Source organism: Tamandua tetradactyla, chromosome 16 (assembly GCF_023851605.1).
Source record: "Tamandua tetradactyla isolate mTamTet1 chromosome 16, mTamTet1.pri, whole genome shotgun sequence".
NCBI lineage: Eukaryota > Metazoa > Chordata > Mammalia > Pilosa > Myrmecophagidae > Tamandua > Tamandua tetradactyla.
Window position 1 is genome coordinate 21,559,312 of NC_135342.1, and position 25,210 is coordinate 21,584,521.

Sequence of the window (25,210 nt, forward strand, 5' to 3'; positions counted from 1 at the left end):
AAGTTGTAGGGTGTATCTGCTGCCCCCTATGGCCAGAGAGAAGCATTATACTGTCCTCCATCCCTAGAAGCCAGGAGAATGAACTGTGGGTGAAAACTAGGTATGCCTAATACTACTCCCTTCTCTCTCATCCTTATCTGCCGACTTATACAACGAAACGTACTGAGCAGAAGAAAGCAACTCAAGCTCCCCAGATTTCTCAGAATGGAAAGATACTGCAGAGGAGGCAGAAGGGATTCTATCTGGGCAGGTAATGGAAACTTTTTTGTGAAATAAAAACTGTCTCACGGAGGTAGGCTATGGTGATATAAATAAGACTCTGTATATAAAACACTAGCATAGAGACTAGCACAATACATAGCAGACACTCTAATAATGAGTGGTTTTAAAAAATAATAATAATCCCAGGCTTCAAATTGCAAATTGCCTCGATAAGACTCAGTTCTAATCCATAAGGCCCTTAATTTTAATTTTTTCTTTGGGGGGGAGTGCACGGTCCAGGAATTGAACCCAGGTCTCCTGCATGGATACTGAGCATTCTACCACTGACACCCATGCGCCCAAGGCCCTTCATTTTAGACAGGAAGGAAATGAAGGTCCAGAAAAGGGAATTAGTGGATGAGCCCAGGCTAGGTTCAGGTACCCCAGAAGAGGGGAAAGAGGAAAAGGGTATATAAGTGTTTCCTAGAAGGTTGTCACTATACCAGTCCATCTCCTCCCCCAAGCTCTCCTCCCTTTGCTATTCGCACTGCCCAATACCTCGATCCCCCACATCCCTGGACACACTTGATCCTCCACAACTCCTCAACTCTCATGGACCACAGAACAAAGAATAAAACTTTATTTACTAAGTGCAAAGGAGTCTGGGTGTTTGTCCAGTCTAGCTGGATGGTCAGTCTTTGAAGGCCATCAGGAGGCCTAAAAAAAAGCCCAAGGCAGAACCCCGAATGGAAGGCTCTGCACCTGCAATCTCGGATTTCTCTAAGATGTTGAGATTTTCAATCACTCTGATGCTCCCAACGGCTCGAAACGCTGCTAAAAGCTTCTGGCGTTGAGGAACACAGCCCATAATGAGGATGGTAGTATTGAGAGACCCTGTGAGGGACAGGGGCAGTCAGGGCGTGCTCACAGCTCTCAGTCCCTGCTCTTCTTCCAAGCGCCCCTCATGAAATCAGGAAACCTGCCGTCCCACCAAAGATTTGGGCCCAAGGTGCATTACCCCTTCACCCTTGAGGACTTCATGTTCCTGACCCCCAGTAACCCCAATCCCATCTCCAGATCTCACCAGCCTCTCTCAGAGATTTAAAGCACTAAGCAGCACCCAGCAAACAGTAGGTGTTTGGTAAAGTTCCTCTCCTCTCACCTGCCAGAAATTGTGCGGTGGAGCTGTAACACATAAAGGCATCTTGGGGACAAGATTCAGTGGTGACAAAATTGGGGAGGCAATCCTTAGAGATCTCGCCCAAACAGCTTGGACAATTATGGGAAGAGAGTCCTATTGACTTGGGAGTTTCAGCTATGAGTTTCACAAAAGGTTGCAAGTTGGTGAGGTTATTGCAGAGATAGGACCGGCAGACGCGGCTGTAGGAGGCAATGGAGAGTCCAGGCGGTGAAACGAGGTAGGAGGTTCTTGCGGGGTGAGACAAAGCTGGGGTGCAACCTTTAAAACCCACAACTCCCCTTCTGGTCCCTGAGGAGCAGAGGATTGGAGAACGCTGATCAGTGACTTTGGCCCCACCCTGAACCCACACTCCTGCACTCCACCCTGCTCTTTCTGTATCTGCCCTGCCTAGTACTAGCTTTGCCTCCCCACTCCCCCACCCCATCCCACCCTGCCCCATGTCTACTCACTACACCTGTGCAGGGCTCAAATGCCGGGGGACCCACTGGCATCTCCTCAAAGCCCCACTGTCCTCTGTCCCTTGTGTCCTACTCTTTTCTTTTCCCCCAGATTGCCCCTCTCCTCCCAGGATCTGCCCTCCTCCGTTCTGCCCACACCACAAGAGGCCGGGTCCCACCCCTCTCCTGCCAGTGTCCTGACCTTATCCCCAATGATATAATGGGGTAAATATCTGGAACTCGAGTTCTGAGTCACTGTGAGTGGAGTTGGGGGTGAGAATAGTGAGTCCACCCTTACTTCACCTGCCTCGAAGAATAACAGTGTCTCTTCACAGCCTTCTCTCAGCTTGCACACCATGCTTCTCATCAGAATCCACTGCCAGTTATGGAGGGTAACAGCTCTGAAGTATGAGGCCGTTGCTTCATAGCACAAAAGAGCCCCAGCCCCTAAAGGGAGAATATTCTTCCAGGCATCTGCTCTTCACACTGTCTTCTCAGTCCCTACATTTTTTCATCCACCCGGAACTGGTAACCCAGAGCTCAGCCACCACAGACGCTTCCCCTGAAGGATCCATATATCCAGCCTTTTTTCTCTCAGTGGTCTGTGACCAGCCACAAACATGCACGCGTGCGCACGCACACACACACACAGAACATACAAGGAAGAATGGAGATGGCTCCTAGGAGGCAGAGCAGCCGCACAGGGCTCAAATGCGGGGGTCCCATAGTCCTGTGTCTGGATGCTAGAGGTCAGTCTCCAGGGAAGCTTGGCTCTCCCAGTGCCTGAATGCTCTGTCCTGCTGCCTCTGAGCTACTCTTTCTGGAAAAGAAAGTTGGTTATGTCAGTTTCTGTGCCACAGGCTTCCTGAGACCTTTAGGTTCTTGGGTCCTCCCAACTTTAATTTCCTCTATAATTCCCATCCATAGCATCGGCTTCTCAAATGTGTGTCTTGCATAAGTCCTCGCACTAGAGCACAGAACGCTGGCTTATCCAAAGGATTCCTTTCATAGGGCTATTCTCTAGCCAGAGACAATGAGATTCAAATCACAAGTGGATGCTTTAAAGATCTTCTGGTTACCAATGTCAATTTTCTGCTTATATACTACAGTTATATAAAATGTTCCCATGGAGAAGCTGGAGGAAAGGTTCAAGGACCTCAACGTCACTATTTTGCAACTTCCTGTGATTCAATGATTATGTCAAAACAAAGTTTTCTTTAAAACTACATGTCCAATTTGAGACACAACTAAAGCAGTATTTAGAAGTAAATTCACACTTTTAAATACATTTATCAGGAAGTAAGCTTTACAAAATAAACAGGCTAATTCTCAAAAATTAATTTGAGAAGCTGTCTAAAGAGCAACACAGCACTTTCCCTCCAATTAAACCAAAAGGATGGAAATAAAGAAGATAGTAAAAATCAATGCAATGAAAACTGCAAAAAAAAAAAAAAAGTGACTTTTAAAACGCTAAGACTCATTAAAAAAACCTAACACTCATTCTGTGAAAAGATTAATAAGATAGGTCTCTGGCAAAGCTGAGCCAAGGAAAAAGAAAAGACGATGCAAATAAAATATAGAATGAAAAAAATGAGAAGTAAAAGACAACAGATACTTAAAAAATAATAAAGGTATTATTAACAACTTTACATTTATAAATTTGAAAAAATGGGTAAATTTCTAATATAAGATGAAATGCCAAAACAGGCATAAGAAGAATATATGTAGTGTCTGAAACTGACAAAAATGGCAAGAATCTCCTGCAAATAGACAAGAAAAAGAGAACAACCCCAGTAGGAAAAAACATGGATTAAGCATATGAAGAGGCAATTCACAGAAGAGCCAAGTGGCTAATAAGCACGTGAAGAGATGCCCTAACTCAAGAGTAAGCAGAAAAAGGCAATCTAGAAAGCTGGGAAAGGATTAGTGTCATCAAGAACATGAGCCTACAAGGACCCTGGTGCACGCTGCTCATGGGTTGATGTCCCCACCCCCACTTTGGACCCTGAGGAGCAGAGGAGTTGAGAGTTCTGATCAGTGTCTCAGGCCCCAAGCAGTGTTGCAGGGAGGAGTCTGGCAATCTACAGCCCAGTTAAATTCCCAAATACCTAATTCTGTCCTGACGTGTATATAACAGAAACTTCCACCCTGATCTACAAAGGGACACGCAACTTTATCAGTGGTTTGCAGCCTCTCTCCCTGCAAAGTGCAAGAGATGCACGCCCTCCAGCAGTTTAAAGCAACTGAACAGATGTACACATAACAATATGGGTGGACCTTAAAGGCACAGTGCTGGACATTTTAAATAATAACCACCATCTCGTTTGCATACATTAAAAATGCATGCACATAAACACCACACCACTCACCAGAACACAAAGAAACCAAAAGATACACATTAACCTCCTCCAGGTGACTGCCTATAGGAGGGGGAGGGGAGGAAATCACCATTAAACAAGGTAGGCAGTACAAAGTCAGGGAGCATGGACCCTATATAGTTGGAATCTATACGCCTCCACCTACTGGCTGTGTGATGTTGTGCAATTCGATGATCTCTGAGCCTGCCTCCTCATTTATAACATGGATTAATAATACATCTCATAGGGTCATTATGAAGATTAATGAACTTATCGATATGAAAGTGCCAGGCATAGGCTAAGCCCTCCATAAAGGTTAGTTCCCCTGTCTCTCTCCCCACCATCTAAAGGATCAAGTTCAACCTCTTAAACTGGCATTCAAATCCCCACTGCTCCCATAGTCTCAAACCACCTTTCAATTTTATCTGGTACTGCTCCCTGGCACAACAGTCCAGCGTGAGGTCTCTTCTGTCCTGAATGCCACGGACACACAGGCTGTCACCCAAAAAAAGGGTGGCAAACAATGGGGTTAAGGCCCCCAGAAAGGATGGTACACAAGAAAGGAAAATGAAGGTTGGTGAAGGAACACACAGAAGCGTTGGGCCAAACGGAGAAGAGGACACACACCAGCCGGGGATGCAAACGGAGAGGACCCAAAGGTCAGAGAACAAATAGGGACACAACCAAAAAAGACTGGAATCCTCGGTCTGGAGTGGTCAGAGGGGATGCAGCCCCTATGGAAGAGAAGCCATCCAGAGACGAAGCAAAGTGAAGGAATGGACCTTGCAGGGGGGTGAGGGGAGGACGGCACAGAAGCACAATCAGAGGCGAAGGAAATGGGAAATGAGGAGACAAAACAACGGGGCTGGGGCGGGGTGGGGGGGATCGGGTCGCAGAGGGTGACGAGGAGGAAAGGTGGCTGGGCAGAACGCACAACGGGGGACCACACAGAGGGCGGGCGGGAAAACAGGTCTAACAGGCACACAGAGAAGACATCAGTGCAGCACGGGCCCTGAGAACCAGGTGAAATACAGAGGGGGGAGCACACAGGGAGGACAAGGCCAAAGGGACAGAAAAAAAGAGGCCTCTAGTGGAGAGAAGTAAGCTGGGGGGGAAAGGGGGCAGGCTAGAAGGGAATGAGGCCCGGGCAGAAAGGCAGTTGGAAGATAACAAGACAAAGAGGCGGTGAGAGTGAGAGGGAAAATCGAGAGGAGGGACAGCAGAACCGCCCCCGGGCATGAGGGTGGGACCCAGAGGTGGGGGTGGGGGTGGACGGGGAAATAACAGGATGAGAGATGCGTAAAAGGCAGAAAAGCGTTGATCTGGAATTGGGGTACCGCGAAATAACTGAGAGAAAACAAAAAAAGCAGCCAAAGCACAGTCCAAGAGGACAGGCTAGGAATTGCTGCTAGGCAGAGGAAGGGCCAGAAGGCGAAGCTATGCGCATGCGCAGTCCTGCGTCAACGCCTGGGGCGGAGGCGGGGCCTGCCTGGCCGTTCCTGGGGGCAGGGCCAGCTCCAGCCCCTGAAGCGGTACTCGAAGCCTCATTGGCCACCTCCACCAAAAAGGGAAGAACATTCTGGGAAGACAAGTCAAGGTTGAGGAAGAGGCGGAGGCGCGAGACTCAACTCGACGCGCTATTGGCTGGCCTTGCAGTCCCAAGCCAGGAGAAGCAGGCCAGGAGGTAAGGAGCGGGCCGTTACTCGCTGGATCTCCAAGCTCATTGGTCGTTCGCCTCCTTGGCAGGAGGTGGTGCTTGAAGTTTATTGGTCCTAGTGAAAAGGGGGTGGGAAAAGGCGTGCGAGCGGAGCGGAGCCGTTCCTCATGCCACGTACTCACCGGGTTCGGTCGCCTCATCCTGACTGACTCTGATCCCGCTCGTGGCTGTGGTAACCCGCGGGCTGGCAAACCCAACCCCGCCCCTTCACGTCTCCTCTCTTCCCTCTCTCTTGCACTGAATTTCCGTCCCAGGCATCCCCTCGCCTCCCCCTCAGTGGGGTACCTCTGGAGCTCCTCGTGCCTCTCCCCGGCCTTCCCCCATCCGGCGCGTGCCCGGGTCCCGCTCCCTCCCTCGGGCCTGGGACAGTGAGGGTGGAGGATCAGCGTTTAGATGGGCGGCTGCTTAAAGGGGGTGCGCAGAGTAACGGCTCAGTAAGCAGGTGGTTCCCTGAGAGGCAAGATGGGCAATGCACGTTGGAATTTAATTGTTGGAAGTGGGCAGAAGGGCATGAAGCGCTGGGTGCAGCGACTGCCTAGGTTTGCATGAAAGACTGGGTGCCATGTGGGTGTAAAAGAGGAATTAGTGTTGAGAGAGGGCTTTGGGGTTAGAGCAGGGCCTGGTATAGAGGAGAAGTTCAGTAAACGTGTTGGATAAGGAAGGAAGGCACGAGTGAATGAAAATGATTATTGAAAGTGGGGCAGGGGGTCCACCAGAATAATGTAGGTGCTCAGGATGCAAGAAGGCATTCTGATGAAAAGGATGCAAGAACAGAATCAGATTGAAGGAGTGTGGCAGGGGTGGTGGTGGAATTGAGTGTACTAGAATTGAGTGTGGAGGCATAGAAATATTTATAGGAATTTAATAAATGCAAGAGGGTAGGATGATGAGCGTTGAAGAGGATGGAATAAGGTGCGTAGAAAGGGGGAGGCAAAGATCCTTGAAGGGAGTATGAGAGTGCATAAGGAGGCCTGAAACTGGGATTTATGCATGGAAAACGGGAAGGTTAGCCAGAGAGAGTAATTTTTTAACTGAAAGTGTGCCCAAGAAAGGAAAGAAGAAAGGGGTTTCTTGGGAAGACCGTGCCTGGGAAGGAGGATACCTGAGAATGGTAGTGGAGTGAAGAGGAGAGAAAGCCAGGGGAGGAGGAAGGTGAAAGCTGGGTCCAGAGTGGTTAAGATGAAGCACCACCTCAGGTGTGGACTTCAAGAGACAGGCAGGGTTGGTCAGGAGAAGGTCCTGACCCTCTACTCCTGCTCCTAGATCTATGGAACCCATTGAAATGTCTGCTGTCCACCACTGCCCCTCAGACTCCACAGCACAGGGTGAGGCCAGAGCCCCCCAGGGCACTGAGCTTATCCCCAGGAGAACTGTCAGTCGCTCTCCAACCTGTGCCCGCTGCCGCAACCACGGCGTCACTGCCCACCTCAAAGGCCATAAGCGCCTCTGCCTCTTCCAGGCTTGCGAGTGTCACAAGTGTGTCCTCATCTTGTAAGTGTGAGGTCCGAGGAGGGGAGGAGAATGGGCCTTGTCTAAGGGTGGCTGACAACCTCCTCTTTTAGGGAGCGCCGAAAGGTCATGGCTGCCCAGGTAGCCTTGCGTAGGCAGCAAGAGGCACAGCTAAAGAGGCACCTGGCTCAGGGACTAATGAGGAAAGGGGCAGCTCCTCCGAAAGCTTCCAGCTGGGTCAAGAAGGGAGCTACTCAACCAGGGTTTCCCTGTGAGTATTTCTGTCCAGGAACAAAAGCAGGAGTTTGGGTATAGAAAACAGAGAAAAGAGGTCCAGTCCTGCCACCTACTTGGTGTGTGACCTTGGACAAGGTATATCTACTATGTGGGCTTCAGCCTCCCCAACTATAAAATGTGATCAAGTTTTTGGAGGACAGGGTGAAGTCTGGGGGCAGAAAAGGACCATAGGGAGGCAAGAACTCAGTTTAAAGGTGGGATGGGATGGGGGTGAGGGGAAAGGGCTCACCAGAGCTATCCCTGGTCTCTCACAGCTGGGAAGGAGAACCTAGCACCCCAGCCTCTGATCCCCCATGGGGCAGTCCCACTGGCACTGACACCCCCTGGGAAGGTAAGGAGCATCTGGGTCCTGAGGGAGGGGGTTTATCCTAGCCACTGCCCAGGCTCCTTCCTCTACACCTTGGATAACTGGTTCTAGTCCCAGCCCTGACTTGCTTGGGAAAATCATTTCTCTTCTATGGGCAGAATGAGGGAGTGGGACTTAAAGGCCTTCTTAGCTCTAATGTTTTGGGGTCCTAGCCCCCCCTCCCAGAACATGGCCACTCCTCTTTCTCATGCCCAGCTTTGTACCCCACCCATCCTGCAGGAGAACTCCCATGGGTCTCTGCTGCTCAGCCGTTCCCCAGAAGCTTTGCCTTTGCCCTGGACTCCGCTGTCTCCAGGCCCTTGGGCCCCCGGACACTGGCTGCCTCCAGGCTTCTCCATGCCACCCCCGGTGGTATGTCGCTTGCTATGCCAAGAACCTACTGTCCCTCTGCATCCCTTCCCTGGTAAGATGGTCATCCAACGTTCATCAACAGGTATTTGAGTGCCAGTGTGCCACTGTAACAGAAAGGGGAGAAGAAGACAGAATGGGGAAGGGAAGATAACAGCCTTGACCTCCGACCCCTACATATTCTGCATTCTCTTACCTTCATTAGGCTTTGACCCTAGCACTTCCCTCCAGCTGCCCATTCATGGGCCTCTCCCAACCTACGCAGGACCTCGCACAATAGTGACAGCTCCTCTCTCTGGAGAACATCAAGGACCCCCTGGCCTACCCCGCACGTGAGTAAAGAGGGAACGTTGTGTGTTTAGCATGTCCCTAACCCTGTGCTAGACACCACAGCAGATGACCAAGAAGAAGAAAAGGTCTTAGGCTAGTAAGTGAGGCAGAGCTCTCCTAACTCTGCTGTTTCCTAGCTGTGAGACTTTAGACAAGTAATTTTACCTCTCTGAACCTGTTTTTTAATCCATAAATTGGTATATTGTTTCTTACCTCTCAGAGTTATGGTCATGAGAAATAGCAATAATGGATGGAATATGAGGTCCCTGGCCTTGAACAAATGATAGCTATTAAATCCACTTGAAATAGATAAGATGGAGCCTGAGATAAGATTCAAGCTTGCTGAAATGGGAAGAGGGGTGGGGCATGCTGGTAAGGGCCACAAAGGCCCAATGGAGAAACCAGAGGCCATTAGAGAAAGCTTAAAGGTGGGCCAAATGGGTCCTTAGGTTCCATGGGGATTGGGGAATTGTGGAGAGGAAAACCAGACCCTGGGCAAGGATGGTAATCCCAGTCTAGTTTAAAAAACCTGACACCAATAAACTCCTGTAGTCCTCATAGTAGCCCTGGGAGGAAGAAGCTGGCAGAGATTTTCATTTTATAGAAAACAAAGAAGGCCAAGACAAGGGAAGGAACTTGCCCAAGGTCACAAAGCATAGTAGCCTAGCAGGCACTTCAGTTCCAGATCAGGATATAGCACAATCCTGCTCCTCTTTCTATGTCCATGTGTGTCCATGTATTTAACCCCAATGGCATCTTTTCTCCTCTTTTTAGGTGCTCAACTCTGATTCTCCAGCCCTGTGGCACCCCAGACCCTCTTCTGCTGCAGCCACAGGTCCTGGGAAAGACATGGGATCCAGGACCCTGGGGGGAGGGAAGAGCAGGGGCCTGGGAAAGAACTAGGGGCTGAGGGAAACTTGGAGGTGGGCAGGAGTTGGGGTTCCCAGTCTGCTCCTCTCCCTTCCCTTTGTAGGCCCCTGGAGCCTCTCACCTGGGTTGGACATCAGCCCCCTCAGAGCGGCAACTGCAGCGGGAAGCAGCTGAGGCCCTCATGGGGCTGAAAGATTCATCCCAGCCTCCTCGTCTGACCTCTTCTGTCCCTGCCAACTCTGCCTGGATCTCTCTGCTCCACCCCTGTGGCCCACCAGGTAGCCTTTTCCCTGAAAGGAGAGAATAGGATAGGAATGGGTAGTAAATGAAGGTCACTGGAGTTAGCAGGGATTAACAGAAAATAAGGGTCAGTAGATTGAACCTCCTCTGGCTCAGGTCTCCAAGCTCCTCAGCCTAGCCTCTGAGCTGAGGACCGTTCAATTAATCAGCAGTTTAAGTTTTGTGCTCAACAACAGCAATTACCCAGTGCCCTGATGTCAAGGAAAGTGAAGCCCCAAGAGAGGCAAGGACTTGCCCAAAGGTGAGACAGTGGCAGAGCCTGGTCTCCTGACTCCAGCCCAAGGCTCTCTCTATGTATTAAGGTTACCTGCTGAAATCTGGAATGTGATTGATGAGGTGGCGAGGGTCTGGCCTGAAAAGAGGTCTGATAACTGCCTTCACAGAGCTTCCTCTATTTGAGGAAGTCTGGATGCCTTCCCAAGGCGCAGTGACTAGCCTGGAAAGAACTGAAGGATCCTTGAGGATCCTGGGGGGACAGAGAGAGAAGGGGTTTAGACCAGCAATTGTGAAAGAAGGAGAGCCAAGGAATGTTTCTGAGCTAGGAAGGGACATTCAGAGATTCTAAACATTAGAAAGAGAAGGCTGTGATGGAGGGATTGGAGGTGGCAAGACTGCAAGTGGGAAAATCATTGAGGTAGAGATGTGTGCAGTAATCCAGGTAAACAAAGAATGAGGCTTCAATTGGGTAGGGTAAGGAAGAGGGATTTGCTGACAGCAGAAATTCATATGACATGGTCCTGTCTCTTTCCTTCCTGCCTATAGCTCCTGCTGGAGGAAGAGGATTCCAGCCTATTGGCCCCTCTCTCCGACCCACCCCAGCCCCCTCAGTAGCTCTGCATATTGGGTGTCTGGGATCCATCTCCCTCCTGAGCTAGAAGCCCAGAGGTGAAGGCCTCATTGGGGCAGAGGGTCCATGGCCTACAGACACTGCAAATTTGGTATTTTACTTATGGATTTATGCATGAAGTTTAATGTACAAGATCCAAGCTTTTTTAAGCTTTCAGGTGCTTTGTTACATTTCAGTTCCATATATAGCATGGGGCATTTCCTTGGCTGAGGGTGGTTAGTCTCATTCCCCACCTTGGGTCCTGGGACCTTTTAAAATCCCCAATAAAGAGAGAGTTGTACAATTTAAGCTGACCAGCATCTAGGTTTTTGCATGAGTTCATGTTCCAGAGTATTTATTAGACACGTGATTTTGTCCATACCCATGCACTCTGTCTCCATGCCGGTGAAAAGAGAAGCATATTTTCACTTTGTATCTAGGTTTGTGTGAATGAGCAAGAAATAAATTTTTGTTTTAGGCCACTGAGATTTGGGGATTGTTTGTTACACAGCCTAACAGTCTGTCCTGACTGACAGAAAGGATGTGTTCAATTCACTTTTCCAAGTGAAAATTACTTATTAACTACCACAAATGGACACAAACTTGGATTTCTTATTATGGACAAATAAGAAAGAGAGATAGAGGACGATAGTGGGAGGAGATTCACTGATTCAATAATTAAGTGTTAAGTGCCTGCTATGAGCCTGGCATAGGCAGTTTCCAGATGTGTAGAAGACCCAAAACTGAAATGCCTGTAGGGCCAGGCAGAGCAGATAAATGAGTAAAGTCCAGGTAGGACAGGTCCTGGCAAGCAGAATGTGCACCCTACCTAAGGGGACTGGTTTCTCTTGGCTCTAGTTAATTGTTGCCAGGCAGAAATGTAGGCTCAATGTTGCCACATCTTCTGATTTTTCAAGAAAAGCTAGAAAATAGATTTTTATGTAAAATATCTTAACTTTCAACTGCTGGCTCAGTTTTCTTCTTTAAATCCTCTGGAGGCCAAATAAAGTCTAGTTTCAGGCTAGCTTTGTTCAGTGGATTAGTCTGATGCTAATCTAGCGTGACATTTTTCAGATGGGGAAACTGAGACCAAACAGAATAGAAAGAATCAAGTAGTCTTTATCAAGGATTTATCCTGAACTAGGGAGGCTCATGTGTCTAGTTTTGAAAGACCCAAAGATTAGAGGCAGTCATTACCATTCATTGAGTACCTGCTGTGTACTGTAAGCTATTCATGATTATTCTCATTTATATATGAGGGAACAAAGCCTAAAGAGGTAAAGTGAGTTGCCCAAGCAGTCTAGAGGAAATTTTTAGGCAAAGATCAGGGAAGGATCCCACCTTCTTTTAAGGCCCCAAATTAATTGATAGGTAATTTTTATAAAGCAGCTGGTGACAGATTCAGGACTCCAAGACAGATGAGTCAGAAGAGTTTTTCAAGAGTCTTTTATTTTCTACTCAATATATCATTAAGGAGTAATAAAATCATATCTGCTTTTGTTTCTTTTTCCTCTGCTGTTGAATCCTTCTCCTTGAACCATTCCAAACCTATAAAGATCTGCTGAGCTATCCCAAAGAAGGAAGACCTGGAGACCCCCATCCCCATTAGAAGGGATATATCCCTTAGAAGGGATAGACAGAAAGCTCAAGGAATATGCCTGATGGCAGATTCTTTGTCCTGATGTTACCCACGTCTATTTTTACTCAAGGTGACTGATGGTTATAACATCCAATTACAGCTTGTTCTTTCTTGTTTGGGCCTTGACAAGGTGAGCTGCTTCTACTCCCTAACAAATGACAGAGTATCAAACTTGCAACAATTCTCAGGATGCAGAACAAAATATAGGACTGAAGTCCATTTCATGCCTTCCTTCCCTCCCCAGGTTTTAAAATTAGATATATGCTTGCTCCTTAATAGACCTGCCTAAGCCTTGCTGTGTCATGTTTTCCCAGTGACACATGACCAGGCCCACATAGCACAGAGAAGAGAAGTATGCAACATGGCTAAGACCTGCTACTCAAAGCTAACCAAAGGTTCCCAGTATGGCAGGGTCACACAGCTGGTCTGGGTAAAAGAGAAAGTATAATTTGGGGTTAAAGGGTTACATGAGAAAGGGGAGGAAAAGAGAAGGTGATGGAGTTTGGGGAAAGTAGCAGGGAGCAGATCCCTCTACTGGCCCTTCTCAGTTCTCTGCAGTCCATCTCCCTTCTGTGCCAAACTTGAGAGAGCCTTCAGACAGGCCACTGGCTATGCCTACCCTTGACTATCAAATCATTGGCAACCCACCCCATTGAAAGGAAATGCCAGATGTCTGCAGTGGTCTGCCTTGGGGATAAAGGGCAACTTTAAGGATTGTGCAGCCTCCTCTGTAGAGGCCTACTTCAGTGCAGCCCTCTTCACCTGTGTGAGTAGCCACTGGGTTCCTGGCCTCTGACCAGCCCTGGAGATTATGACCAATGGACTATAAGTAGTTTCCTGATTCACCTCTGTTTTAGTTTGCCAAAGCTGCCTAAACACAATATACCTTTAAAAAGGGACTTTATTAAGTTGCAAGTTTACAGTTCTAAGGCCATAGAAAGGTCCAAACTAAGACATCCAAAGAAAGATACCTTAACTCCAAAGAACAGGCCAATGAAGTTCAGAGTTTCTCTCTCAGCTGGGAAGGTATATGCAATGTCTGCTAGCTTTCTGTCCTGGCTCCTTGTTTCATAAAGATTCCCCAGGGGTATTTTCCTTCTGCAACTCCAAAGGTCTGTGGTCAGCATTGAAGATTTTTCCAAAATGGTTCCCTCTTAAAGGGCTCCAGTAAGCAACCCCACTTTGAATAGGGGTAGACACATCTTCATAGAAATTATCAAAAAATTACCACCCACAATTGGGTAGGTCCCATCTCCATGGAAACAATCAAAAAGATCCTACCCAGCAATACTGAATAAGGATTGTTCTAGTTTGCTAGCTGCCGGAATGCGATATACCAGAAACAGAATGGCTTTTTAAAACGGGAATTTAATAAGTTGCTAGTTTATAGTTCTAAGGCTGAGAAAATGCCCCAATTAAAACAAGTCTATAGAAATGTCCAATCAAAGGCATCCGGGGAAAGATACCTTGGTTCAAGAAGGCCGATGAAGTTCAGGGTTTCTCTCTCATCTGGAAAGGCACATGGCGAACACAATCACAGTTTCTCTCTCGGCTGGAACGGCACATGGCAAGCAAGGTATTATCTGCTACTTTCTCTCCTGGCTTCCTGTTTCATGAAGCTCCCCAGGAGGCATTTTCCTTCTTCATCTCCAAAGGTCGCTGGCTGGTGGACTCTCTGCTTCGTGGTGCTGCAGCATTCTCTGCTCTCTCTGAATCTCTCATTCGCCAAAATATTTCCTCTTTTATAGGACTCCAATAAACCAATCAAGACCCATCCAAATGGGTGGAGACATGTCGTCCCTTAATACAGTTTAACAACCATTCTTGACTAAATCACATCATCCAAAGAGATGATCTGATTACAGTTTCAAACATACAGTATTGAATAGAGATTATTCTACCTTTATGAAATGATATTTTGATTAAAACATGGCTTTTCTTAGGGGGCATGCTTCCTTTCAAACCAGCACAAGGATTAAAGAACATGGCTTTTCTGGGGTATATGACAGTTTCAAACCAGCACAACCCCTTTCCATTTCCCATTCCCTGGCCCGATAGGGCACTGAATATATATAACATACCTCATTCTAAGTGTCCTTCAGCATACCCTCCTGACCTCTGCAGAAATCACCAACAAATTTTGAATTTCGAATCATCATCCCCCTCTTCTCTCTCCTCTCCCACAGCCACCCAGGTTTTATTTTAGGAGCTCATTCCACATTCTACTCTGTGGGAATCCATTCTCCCTTTCTCCCTGCTTGGATCTGATCCACACTTGACCACACTTCTTGTCCAGTATAGAAACTACACCAAGCCTCTTTACCTTTCAGAGACCCAGCCCCACCCATCTCTGTCAAGTCTACACTCAAACCCTCATTGCCTAATCCAGGTAGGCCTCCTCTATAACCCATGTCCTGCTAGACCTCTTTTCAGAAGCAAGGATAGTCCTTTTCATCTGACTGTAGTATCTGTTAAGCCCTTTGGACAGAAGTTAAGACATTCTTTCAAGACACCTGGCCTACGCATTGCCTATGGTGACTGGATTTCCAAAATGGAGAACGATTCTTGGTAACATTCCAGATTTTTAAAGTACAGTCTCACCTGACTTATACAGCAGTTACATTTGAGAAAAGCCAATATATAAAAGTATGCAAGAAATAACTTACCTGCTTACGTTGTTTTTCTCCTACTATTTCATAGGCCTATATAAGTTGTGCCTATGTTTGTCCATTTATGTCTCTCCCTCCAAGAACTCCTAATGGCAGCACCCATGTTCACCTTCTCTCTGAGGGTTCAGAATAATTGACTGTGAAAACACTATCTGTTTAATTCCTTAGAAATTGTTTTACTCCTACTGACTTAATTCATGACAATGCTGCGCCTTTACTGCCCACTGACACTGTGACATAAACAACCTTGTGCCTTCAAACCAATTAACATCCTCCTCTGGACTGACCTATTTGTTGGGAATCAGAGTCTGGATGTCAACAGATATCTTGAATTCCACCCCCCACCCCGCAACAATGTAACTATGTGAGAAAGAAGCAGGGGCACATCTTACTTGAGTATAGCAGACATCTCCCTAAGGCAGAAACAAGGTTAAGTTTGTTTGGATTTTTACTCTCTTAACAAAAAATTAGTAACATTTTCCCAGTCTTGGAACAAATTTAACAGTGAATTGTATTTCACAAGTGATATAGCTAAATTTCTGAATTAAAAAAAAGTTCTCCATGGGAGGTTTGAGAAGACTTCTCATAAGTGCCCCACTCAACTTACTGAAAAGAATCACATAGGCTTCTCTTGTTTAATATTATTGTACCTGTTGCTTTACACCTGGATCCCAGGGTCAAGAAAGGAGAACTTGGCACAAAAATGTGAGATGAGGGGCCCTAGAAATAAGAACAATGCAGGTGAAGAAAGATATTTTACAATTTATCACAATCAGAGTCCCCAATACCACTATTTTTAAAGTAGCTAAAGAGTACAGATGAAAATCAGTCAAGGGAAGAAACACAGGGGGCAGAGTCCAGGAGGGCACCAAATGTGAAGCTTCCAGTTGTTCCTTTTCCTATGGAGTCAGGACAGTGTTACTCTTCCAATACTTATGTGGGACAATACGCATGGAGTGTTGCCAACCAGAGAGGCTCACCAAAGCCTTGGTGTACAGAGACTTTATTGGGGTTTGGTTGTGTAAATCTGGTTGGCTGCCCACATGGCTGACCTGAGCCTCCAGCTCCTTGGTGTGGCTCGAAGCCCCCATCCTGAACACTATCTGGCTGGCCCTAGGCCTGCAGGTGAATAAAAACATCTGTATGTGTATCAGGCATGACATTCCAAGGACTCAGAGATCACCTCCTGGAAGCAGAGGACAAAGACTAGACCTCTTTTTGGGCAAAGTTAAACTTTTTACTAAAGTGTGAAACAGGTTTTGACCACATATTACACGAATGGAAAAACCCTGATTTAAATATATGATTTTATATATTTAAATATATTTTATATATTTAATATAAATAAATAATATAATTAAATATATTTAATATAAATACATGATTTAAATATCATATTTAAATCACAGTTAGTTTTAATTTTTAACAGACATTGGGATCATAACATCTTGGCTTATTAATTAAATTATTTTGAACAGTGTCTCACTATGGAAAAATTTTTTTATAACATTTGCTCTGGTGTTTAAACCCTCAAACCTTTTCAACATAATAGCTACACACATTCTAGTGCTGCCATTTTTGCAGCAAGTTAACCAGCATAACTTTATTGGCACACGGGTGTGTCCCTCTTTGGGCTCTGGTTGCCAGAATTTATAGGATTAAATGACAGCATTCAGATAATACTCCAGGACCAGCCACATAATAAACAAACAACGTCGCCTTGTGCCTGCCCCAGAGTAAGCACTCAATAAATACCGGTTGAGAGAATGCCCCAAGTAAAGGAGGAGTAGCGTTTGACACCGTTAAAATTTTTTTCTCTTCCTTTTTTTTTTTTTTTCTTTTTTTTCACTGGAGATACTGAAAGCTTGAGTGGGCAACTGGACTAGGTAAAGAGACACGTTCAGCTGGGCAGATAGATAGCGGGGCAGATAGATAGGGTTGAGTAAACCTAAAGCTGAGCGTGTAAATTCAGGCGCCAGGAGGCAGAGTTGAATCAACTTTTCCAAAGGTCCCGCCTCTGCTGTCTCTGCCCTTACCGCCTTCTCCCGGTCTCCAATGCCTCATTCCCTCATCAGCAGTACTGAAGCAGTATCCGCCCTAACAAGGGTGGGGCTCGCTTCTCTTGCACTCGCGAGTGTTTAGCAGCTAGTTACATTTTCTCCTCCCCTTTCCTCCGGGTTCCCAGTCATGGTTCCGCCCTTACTGCGCCCACTTCCGACCAGGGAAAAACCACTTCTACCAGGAGAGGGGGTCGCCCGGCTCGGCAGACCCGTTCTCTTCCGTTCCTGCCACCCGATTTCCCCCCCACATTCCACTACCTTAGTCTCCTCCACCTCGCTTCCTTCCAACCACGAGGACGCAAACGAAGCCGGTTCCTCCCAGCTCAAGACGGGATCTCCCCCTGCCTCTACTGCGTTCCAGGAGGAAAAAAGGCGGAGACGAAACAGGAATCCACACCGCCCCATTCCCTTACCTTCCTGTGCCTCACCTCACACCCACCCCTCCAAGGGTAGACGAAGCCACATTCGCCCTGAGAGAGGCGGGGCCACCTTTTCTAACTCTCTCTCGCGACCTCTCGCAATTCTCGCGAGACCCGACGCCCGACTTCTGCGCCCGGGAAACCCCGTCGCTCCCTTTCCCCTGGCTGGCAGCGCGGAGGCCGCACGGTAAGACCGTCGCTCCGAGTCGGCCGGAGCGCGGGATGCTGGGGCCGGTCCCCGCGTACCGAGAGTGCGTATCTGAGCGCCCCGGGGCGCTAGGCGAGGAAACACCCCGCCCCCTGGAGTCGTGGCCACGTGCGAACGGCAGGCCCGGACATGCCTGGTCGGCGCGGGCCGGGAACTGGGACTGGGCCTGGTGGGCGCCCGGGCTCTGCATGGGGGTCCTTAGAATGCCGGGCTTGGGGAGTTTATGTCTAGTCTTCACAAACGGGGCCCAGTCTGTGTTCGTGGTACCCCTAGCGGCCGTGGTCGTCGGGGAACTCTGTAGGACACCCAGGAACATGGGCCCTTAATGGCCTGGAGTTCAAAGTGTAGAACCTTCGGGAGTAATGGGGGCGGTTAAGGTTGCGGAGGAGCGGAGTGCGGACTGTCAGTCTTTTCCATCAAGACTTGTGTTCAGGGCGGGCCACGGTGGCTCAGCAGGTAAGAGTGCTTGCCTGCCATGCCCGAGGACCCGGGTTCGATTCCCGGTGCCTGCCCATGTAAAAAAAAAAAAAAGACTTGTGTTCACATTCTTTTTTCCTTTTTTTTTTTGCAGATGCCTGGAGTTACTGTAAAAGACGTGAACCAGCAAGAGTTCGTCCGAGCTCTGGCAGCTTTCCTTAAAAAGTGAGTGTGGGACCTGATCCCTGGGGACCTCTGTGTGGCAGCCACTTTTCCTGTTAGATACTTGGACTGCATTTCAGTTTCAGCACCTTTCTTCGTTTCCTGGAAGTTTTCTCAGGCTCCTGCATGAGCAAAATTACCACGATTTTGTTGAGGGCAAGGATCGGGAGTGGTGAAGAAGTCTGTGGAGACTCTTGAACTGAACCTTATTGTCTTGATCCCAGGTCCGGGAAGCTGAAAGTTCCCGAATGGGTAGACACCGTCAAGCTGGCCAAGCATAAAGAGCTGGCTCCCTACGATGAGAACTGGTTCTACACTCGAGCTGGTGAGGAACTGGGGCCCTGGGCTGGGAGTAGGGGCTATGATCCTTGTCTTCTCAACTCTTACTTTCTCCCCAGAGTTGCAGGAGAAGAGAGGGACCTTTTAATCAGCATACTTTGTATGATGTTCAGTACTCCTCACACTTGAAGCTATTTCTCCATTTGAAGGAGGCTTGCGTGAGAGCCTACGGCTTTGGCTGTGCTGCAAGGGAAATCCAGGAATCCATAAGTGTTTTACTTAGAGGCAGTTTGGCTTAGGTGGTATCCCTGGATTCACGTCCATTTCTGCTCCTTAATGACCTGTGTGATCTTGGTTGAGTACTTCCCTGTGGCTGTTTCTTTAAAATGAGACCAGTGATTATCCCAACACAGGATTCCTTATGAGGATAAACAAGCTTATTGCAGTTCAGAATGCTTATAAGTGTGTCCATTGCAGAGCAGTCATTCATTGGTAGATGTCAGCTATTTTTACTGTTTTGTAACAGGTCAGATTATCTACTGGCTTGTCTTCTCTACAAGTAACTTCTAATTGAGTTCCTGGAGATCTGGTCAGATCACACCTTGCTTTAAACCCTGACAAGATTCCCAAGTGCCCAAAAAGGTGTCCAGACCTTAACACCCTGTAACACTGTACCCGCATCCTTGTTTTTAATTGACTAGTAAAATTACCACAGTTACCCCAATTCCAGTGCTAGTTTTCACCTGACTTTTTTCACTTCCACAAAGGCCTAACCCATTGGGTTTGGGGGTCGGTGCCGGGTTGTGCCTAGGTGGCAGCCTATACACACCTTTACTGGGAAACCTTGGCCTCTCCAAACTTTTTCCCTTTTTGAAGTGGGTGCTCCATCCTTGCCAAAGCTTGTCTCCAGATAGAAAGTCGGTAGGACACTGGGTTTGGGAATTAGGAAAAGTCCAGAAAGATCTTGCTCTAAGTTGCCAAGCACTATTCACCATCAGATATTATTGATTATTGGGGCCCACGCCATCTCAGGCCCTGGTGTGAACACGTGGGACCAAGGTGTGTTGGCTGTGGCCTTTGCAGCCCCCGACCCCAACAATTTCTTTCTTTTTTTTTTTTTTAAATAAGGTAGGCCTAGTGAACAGAGGCTGACTTTGTATAATTTACCAAACACCTGGTTATATTCTGCACCTACAAAAAGCTAAACAGGCCTAGTTGTATCTGTTTTACAGTTGGGAGAACTTGATGCCTGGGAGGTTAAGTAATATGGCTGCCACAATATACCCTACCTCGTCACCATTTGAAAGGAACCCTGGCTAATAAAACCTAAATGAATCTTCTGGGAATTTTTGCACAGTTGTTGTGTTCCTGTTCCACTCATCATGCCCCCTTCCCTTTGAGTGAGTCCTCTGGCTGTTTGGCTGCCATAGCCACACGAGGTGGTTGTACAGTACACCATGTTCTACCATAGCATTTTTACTGGGATGTGGTCACACCCATTTGTGTACATTTCTCGTGCAGTGGCAGAATAACTATGACGGGGTGCATGGCCCACACAGCCTAAATTTGCCATCTGGCCCTTGAAAGAAAAAGTTTACAGACTGCTGCTGTAGAGTCTAGGTGGTTTCTAACCAGTTAGGCAGCTCATTTTTAATCAGTGAAGTTATAGGAGTTACCCATTTTACTGAAGAAAAAAGGTTTCTGAACCAACACAGGGTTCTCTGCCCGAGGCATAACAGCCAAAGTGTGACACCCAAGTTTCAAAAGAAGTTCATTGCACCATGAAGCTAGGAAAACAGATATGGCCTAGGGGCCTAAAAATCTGTCTCAGGTCTAAACTACAAAAAGGAAGGGAGATGAAATTGTTAATTAGAATGGCAAATAACAGCAACTACAATTTACAAATGTAAAGGAGCTAAGATTAGAACTAAGCCAACCATTAAAATAAATCAGTGTTGGGGTGACTCAGGTTCTTTCATAAACATTAGGGGCTTGTCTTTGTGATTATTAAACTCTGAAGTTGTAAACAGGATAAGATGGTACAAGGCAGGACCAGTGGTGAGACTTTACAATTTGCAATTCAGCAATTTCCAGTATTTTCCTTTTGGCTGTTCACAATATAGTAGAAAGTAAGAAATCATAATGATTCCATCATCATAATGATTTGTAGTTGTAATTTTCCAGTTTCAAGGTGAAGTGATTTTTTTTTTTAAGACACTAGGAGGGTATGGCAGACTGGGTGTGTCCAAAACTGAAGTGTATTACTTGCTGTTTTTTGTTTTGGGTCATGAAGGCCGATCCACTTTTCCTCTCCTGGGGGTTGAAGCTGAAGCAGTGGGGCAGTAACTTGTCCTAGGAATCTGAGCTTTGGGAACAGGGCAAGTTCTGGGGGTATGTAAGAGGAAGCATGGAATGTGCAAGCCCTATTCTTGGGGCGTGGGAATGGATAGGGCTGTGGTGAAACACGGGGCCCCCTGGTTAGTTTAGAAGAGGGAGGACAGCTGAAAAGAGAACAATCCCAAGTGGTCCAGGGAGGGTGAGGACAGAGAACAGCTTGAATGAGAGGAGCATTGTCACCCAAGGGGAAGACCAACTATGGGTTTTGGTAAAGGGGTAGTGTGGGGTGGGCCCTGGCCTTGATTCTCAGATGAGACGAGTCTGCTTTTCCTGCTTCAAGGTGTCTGAATGTGTTTCTTGTTGGAGGCAGACTAGTTCCAGGGTAGGAAGCTGAGCATGGCCTAAGAGAGACAGGCATGGGACACATAGCTGCTTTCCCTTGACTGAAGGCAGTACCACTTAAAAGGGGGAAGCTGAGCCAGGTCTAATGTGATTGATATTTTATAAAACTCGATATTTTAGCTCACAGCTTCTAGATTGTAAAGTTATACTCTTCCTCTCCCCACTAGTGGGTCAGAAGAATAATTTGCATAAAGTTGTATGGGAGTGGGGAGGAAGAGATCCTTATAATCTAGGACAAAGGTTATTACCTATACCAGAAAGATTTTATACAGTGTTAAGATGGGAAAGTATCCCAACACCACCCCCCAGGAAAAACTAAGTCAGACTCAATTGGAGTTTATTCTTGTCAGTCAGTACATTCTAGGTAAGCAGATTCGTTGAGTGCCATCTGAACCACCCGGAGGTGGAAGGAGTCCTCGTCTGAGCCAAAGGGAGCATGTTGGGATTCAAACCCTAGTCCATCTGCCAGCTTAGGGCTTGGCTGCCCAGGTGGAGACAGGTCCCAGCTTGGCCAAACTATGGTTGAACTTCCCTTCCAGTTCACAGTCTCTTCCGAGGGAGTTTGTATCAGTGCTTTGGAGTATGTATCTTTCCACTTCCTGAAACTGTTCTGCTCTTTGTGCCTCTGCCAATGGCCTGCCCCCAGCCTTGGGTTTAGCCTAAGTAGGAGAGCACATCTCAGGCTGGACCCAGTGAGATCTTGTAGGCTCCTGTGCAGACTGGGGTAACTGGTGGGTATTTGAGCTGGTCTTGAAGGGTGGAGTTTCCAATGATAGAGTTCTCTTGGCAGAAAGGTGGGAGGTAGGCGTGTATCACATGTCTCCGGGCCCTGGCCAGAGGGTGGTATGGTGGATCTGGTCTTCAGGGTCCGGAGCCTCTGGCTGGAATAGGAGCTTATCTGACACCACAGGGATATATCAGGCAGATGCAAGAAGGTGGAGAGGCTTGTGGATAACCAGTATGGAAGAATTGCTTATGGGGGGTAGGAGCCTGCCTCACCTAGTTAGTCCCCATGCAATAACACACCCTCCCCACCCCAGGAACTCAAAGAGCTTCTGAGCCAGAGGCAGGCAGGGCCTTGTTGACACCTACTCAATAAGTAGAAGAGTAGACCCTTGGTTTCCCTATTGGTTTTCAGGGACCACACCAGCAAACTCACTTGGACAGACTTATGTGCTGGTCTGTAAGGGATGAGCTCCCTGGACAGGCAGGGTCGTGTGATGGGAGTGTTTGAGCATACCCCACAGGGTCAGCCTTAACATTTTCAAATTCATAACCCTTGAGAATAGAGGGCCAGAACAGGGGCAGTCTCTTGGAAGCTGTGTGATGTGGGCCAATAGTGTCCCCTCTGGAGCCCATTTCCCTTTCTGTAAAGGATTCCTTGGTGCATTTCCACTGAATTGTCTGTTGGAGGAACTGGTACTGGGCTGAGGTTAGATGTTAAGTAGAAGGGGGCCTGTGAGACGTGTTGGGCACAGGGCCCAGCAGGTAGGGGTTCTGTGTAACCCATGACATCAGTGCATCAGAAGCATGGGTTTCCTTGGAGGCAGGGATCTGAACAGCAACTTAGAGGATAAACGGGTACTCGTTCACAGTCATGCAGCCATGCTGGAGACAGGCCCTATACCTTGGAGGAAGTGATGCACATGCCGTGATGGGGCCATTCCCTGCAAAGGGCATCTACCACGGCCTGCATAGTGCCCAGTAGCGAGGGGCCTTCCCTGTTCTTCCTTCCTGGCATTGGCAAGTGTAGATGGACCTCACAGGGCCTTGGGGTCCCCTTAAGGTGCTTGACCATGGGAGAGCTAGGGTGGAGTTGGGGGAAGGTGGCTGTCGGTACCGCGTCTTGATTTGTATTCTCAGTTTCCCCAGCTATAAAATGATGAGAAAGGGCTGCCCTCCTCTCCTCCACATAGAATTGCGAGGAAGCAGCCAACTGTGACTGTGAATGAGGCCCTTTCCTCTCAGCCTGCCTTACCTGGAGAGGAGGTCCTCAAGTCTCCCTCTCTGCCCACCACCAGCTTCCACAGCACGGCACCTGTACCTCCGGGGTGGTGCTGGGGTCGGCTCCATGACCAAGATCTACGGGGGACGTCAGAGAAACGGTGTTATGCCCAGCCACTTCAGCCGAGGCTCCAAGAGTGTGGCCCGCCGGGTCCTCCAAGCCCTGGAAGGGCTGAAGATGGTAGAAAAGGACCAAGATGGGTAAGCAGGGAAGGGCATCTGGTTAAGGAGCCTGGGGGCCAGAGTATCAGCACCATGTGGTCTGTAGACAGGAGGTTGTCAGCCCCCTGCACAGTACTGCCCCGGCCTCTGGCTGACTACCCGGAGCTCCAGGAAGGTAATTTAGCGACTGTCTGCTTTCATTAGCCTGCTCGTTAACTTCTCACAATTGATTTTTCGGGGATTTGATCTAATGCAGAAATGCCACCCCGTCATTCCCTTGGGGGTTCCCACTCCTGCCCCAGCTTGTTAGAATGTGGCCAGCTGGGGTCCTCACTGCTGGAGTCATGTAGCCCCACATTAGGTGCTTCTTAGGGAGGATAGTACATGCCCAGGAGGAACCGGTGGGGACGGGACTGCGAGCCTGCACTCACCAGGCTTCGTGATCCTTCCCTCAACAGTGGCCGCAAACTGACACCTCAGGGACAGAGAGATCTCGACAGAATCGCCGGACAGGTAAGGCCTCTATGGGCCAGGGCTGGGTCCTATCGTTCCGTGAATATATCCTGAGTCTTGCTTCCTGCGCTGGAGGTCACATCCCAGGGCGGTGGGGGTCAGGATGGCGCCCAGGCTGGGTGAAGAGAAAGAATGTATCTGGCAGACATTCCTGCCGGTTGGGGATTGAGCTGTGTCTGGCCAGGTGGTGTGATAGAACTGTAGAACAAGCCTCTGGAGCAGCTGAGTCTGCTGTTCCTGCAATGCAGACACACAGCGCCCCTCAGTGTCAGCATTCTTACAGGTTCTGGTGCAGTGTTTTCTCTTCAGTCATGCTTACTGAGTCTGGCGTTTGCTTGGTGGGTGTTTTGTTTTTCCTTCAAATCCAGTCTCAAGGAACCTTGGAGTGTTTTGTCACTTAGACAAGTGTCATAAAAGAATGGAGGTTATGCCCTCTGGGAGTTGCGGGTGGTTGGAAATGAGAAGGTGAGCTTTTCCAGTGCGGAGCAGAGTCCTGCCTGTCTGGTCTGTGGTCTAGGGCCTGGCACAGACATAGCGGTTTAGTTTGCCCTGCACAGGGCAGAGCAGCAAATGGAATCCTACTCCACACTCACTTTCCTCAAGTCCCAGTTTATGCTTCTGTAAAACTGGAGAATGCCCAAGTTATGACAAATACATTTGGAACTGCGGGTCGGGATGCCTGGCATACCAGGGGTGTTGAGTGCCCTGTTGGTAGCTGTTACCAAGCACCCCCAGCACAGACCCAGCACTGATGTTTTCCATCTTTTTCCACAGGTGGCAGCTGCCAACAAGAAACATTAGAACAAATGATGCTGGGTTAATAAATTGCCTCATTTGTAATCTTGGTCTGTCTTGATTGTCTGCTTCCCTTTGGTTTTGGGGTGGGGATAAGGAGGAAGCACCTTTCTGGGTGAAAGCAGGAAGTCAAGGGTCCAACAAGCTGGGGGTGGCTGGCAGTGGGCAAAGCCCGGGGCCAAGCATTCCCAATTGTGTCAAGTACAGGGCTCCCCCACAACCTACCTTTGTATTTACTTTTCAGAAAGTGACAGGTTAGGCAGGGCCTGGGTTGGGCTATAAAGATGACACCTGTCTGCATCTGCTCAGGCACTTCCTGAAAGGGAGACCCTTACATGCTTCCCTTACCTCCCAGCTGGTGACACATAGCGCTTACTTCACGGG

At 48.1% G+C, this 25,210-nt stretch overlaps 4 protein-coding genes across 11 annotated transcripts in view; 2 read left to right on the forward strand and 2 right to left on the reverse strand.

The window, feature by feature from the left end:
- CD177 (CD177 molecule) overlaps window positions 1-17,551 on the reverse strand; it is a 91,140-nt gene extending 73,589 nt beyond the window's left edge. For 2 of the 4 annotated variants that reach the window (XR_013163421.1, XR_013163420.1), the window contains exons 1-3: window positions 17,327-17,534; window positions 15,659-15,728; window positions 15,006-15,124 (exon numbers count right to left, since the gene is read on the reverse strand). The gene's annotated coding sequence lies outside the window, so the exon portion shown is untranslated. Of the gene's footprint in view, window positions 1-13,687; window positions 14,140-15,005; window positions 15,125-15,658; window positions 15,729-17,326 lie in introns of those variants that run through there. The other 2 variants (XR_013163419.1, XR_013163418.1) reach the window with 2 other exon arrangements.
- On the reverse strand, window positions 817-6,194 carry LYPD4 (LY6/PLAUR domain containing 4). 2 transcript variants are annotated; one of them, XM_077131641.1, is made up of 5 exons: window positions 6,036-6,194; window positions 2,499-2,659; window positions 2,143-2,286; window positions 1,364-1,690; window positions 817-1,095 (listed from the first exon to the last, which is right to left on the reverse strand). In XM_077131641.1, the coding sequence occupies exons 2-5, from the start codon at window positions 2,563-2,565 to the stop codon at window positions 893-895; spliced, it is 741 nt and encodes a 246-aa protein (XP_076987756.1). In that variant the 5' UTR covers window positions 2,566-2,659; window positions 6,036-6,194; the 3' UTR covers window positions 817-892. The 2 variants fall into 2 exon arrangements, with proteins under 2 accessions (XP_076987756.1, XP_076987754.1); XM_077131639.1 differs by lacking the exon at window positions 6,036-6,194 and adding an exon at window positions 4,609-5,685.
- DMRTC2 (DMRT like family C2) lies at window positions 5,953-11,009 on the forward strand. 3 transcript variants are annotated; one of them, XM_077131638.1, is made up of 9 exons: window positions 5,953-6,085; window positions 7,177-7,404; window positions 7,476-7,633; window positions 7,914-7,990; window positions 8,246-8,459; window positions 8,580-8,706; window positions 9,479-9,539; window positions 9,678-9,852; window positions 10,637-11,009. In XM_077131638.1, the coding sequence occupies exons 2-9, from the start codon at window positions 7,181-7,183 to the stop codon at window positions 10,747-10,749; spliced, it is 1,149 nt and encodes a 382-aa protein (XP_076987753.1). In that variant the 5' UTR covers window positions 5,953-6,085; window positions 7,177-7,180; the 3' UTR covers window positions 10,750-11,009. The 3 variants fall into 3 exon arrangements, with proteins under 3 accessions (XP_076987753.1, XP_076987751.1, XP_076987752.1); XM_077131636.1 differs by lacking the exon at window positions 5,953-6,085 and adding an exon at window positions 6,103-6,452; XM_077131637.1 differs by lacking the exon at window positions 5,953-6,085 and adding an exon at window positions 6,105-6,452 and having other exon boundaries at window positions 8,246-8,429.
- Window positions 17,353-24,876, forward strand: RPS19 (ribosomal protein S19). Of its 2 annotated transcripts, none has more exons than XM_077131643.1 (6): window positions 17,353-17,738; window positions 18,267-18,337; window positions 18,559-18,659; window positions 23,374-23,557; window positions 23,977-24,031; window positions 24,806-24,876. In XM_077131643.1, exons 2-6 carry the CDS (start codon window positions 18,267-18,269, stop codon window positions 24,830-24,832), a joined length of 438 nt encoding a protein of 145 aa, XP_076987758.1. In that variant the 5' UTR covers window positions 17,353-17,738; the 3' UTR covers window positions 24,833-24,876. The 2 variants fall into 2 exon arrangements, with proteins under 2 accessions (XP_076987758.1, XP_076987757.1); XM_077131642.1 differs by having other exon boundaries at window positions 17,354-17,674.
- Window positions 24,877-25,210: the final 334 nt, after the last annotated feature.

Bases quoted from the DNA above. Each gene is read 5' to 3' on its own strand.
- DMRTC2 (XM_077131636.1), top strand. From the start codon at position 6,376: ATGGGCAATGCACGTTGGAATTTAATTGTTGGAAGTGGGCAGAAGGGC. The intron at 9,540-9,677 runs GTCCTGGGAAAG...TTCCCTTTGTAG, and splicing joins CTCTTCTGCTGCAGCCACAG to GCCCCTGGAGCCTCTCACCT. The intron at 9,853-10,636 runs GTAGCCTTTTCC...TCCTGCCTATAG, and splicing joins CCACCCCTGTGGCCCACCAG to CTCCTGCTGGAGGAAGAGGA.
- LYPD4 (XM_077131641.1), bottom strand. From the start codon at position 2,565: ATGGGACCCCCGCATTTGAGCCCTGTGCGGCTGCTCTGCCTCCTAGGA. The intron at 1,691-2,142 runs GTGAAGTAAGGG...TCTGCTCCTCAG, and splicing joins ACTGTTATTCTTCGAGGCAG to GGACCAGAAGGGGAGTTGTG. The intron at 1,096-1,363 runs GTGAGAGGAGAG...TGTCCCTCACAG, and splicing joins CACCGCACAATTTCTGGCAG to GGTCTCTCAATACTACCATC.
- RPS19 (XM_077131643.1), top strand. From the start codon at position 18,267: ATGCCTGGAGTTACTGTAAAAGACGTGAACCAGCAAGAGTTCGTCCGA. The intron at 18,338-18,558 runs GTGAGTGTGGGA...TCTTGATCCCAG, and splicing joins CTGGCAGCTTTCCTTAAAAA to GTCCGGGAAGCTGAAAGTTC. The intron at 23,558-23,976 runs GTAAGCAGGGAA...TTCCCTCAACAG, and splicing joins GTAGAAAAGGACCAAGATGG to TGGCCGCAAACTGACACCTC.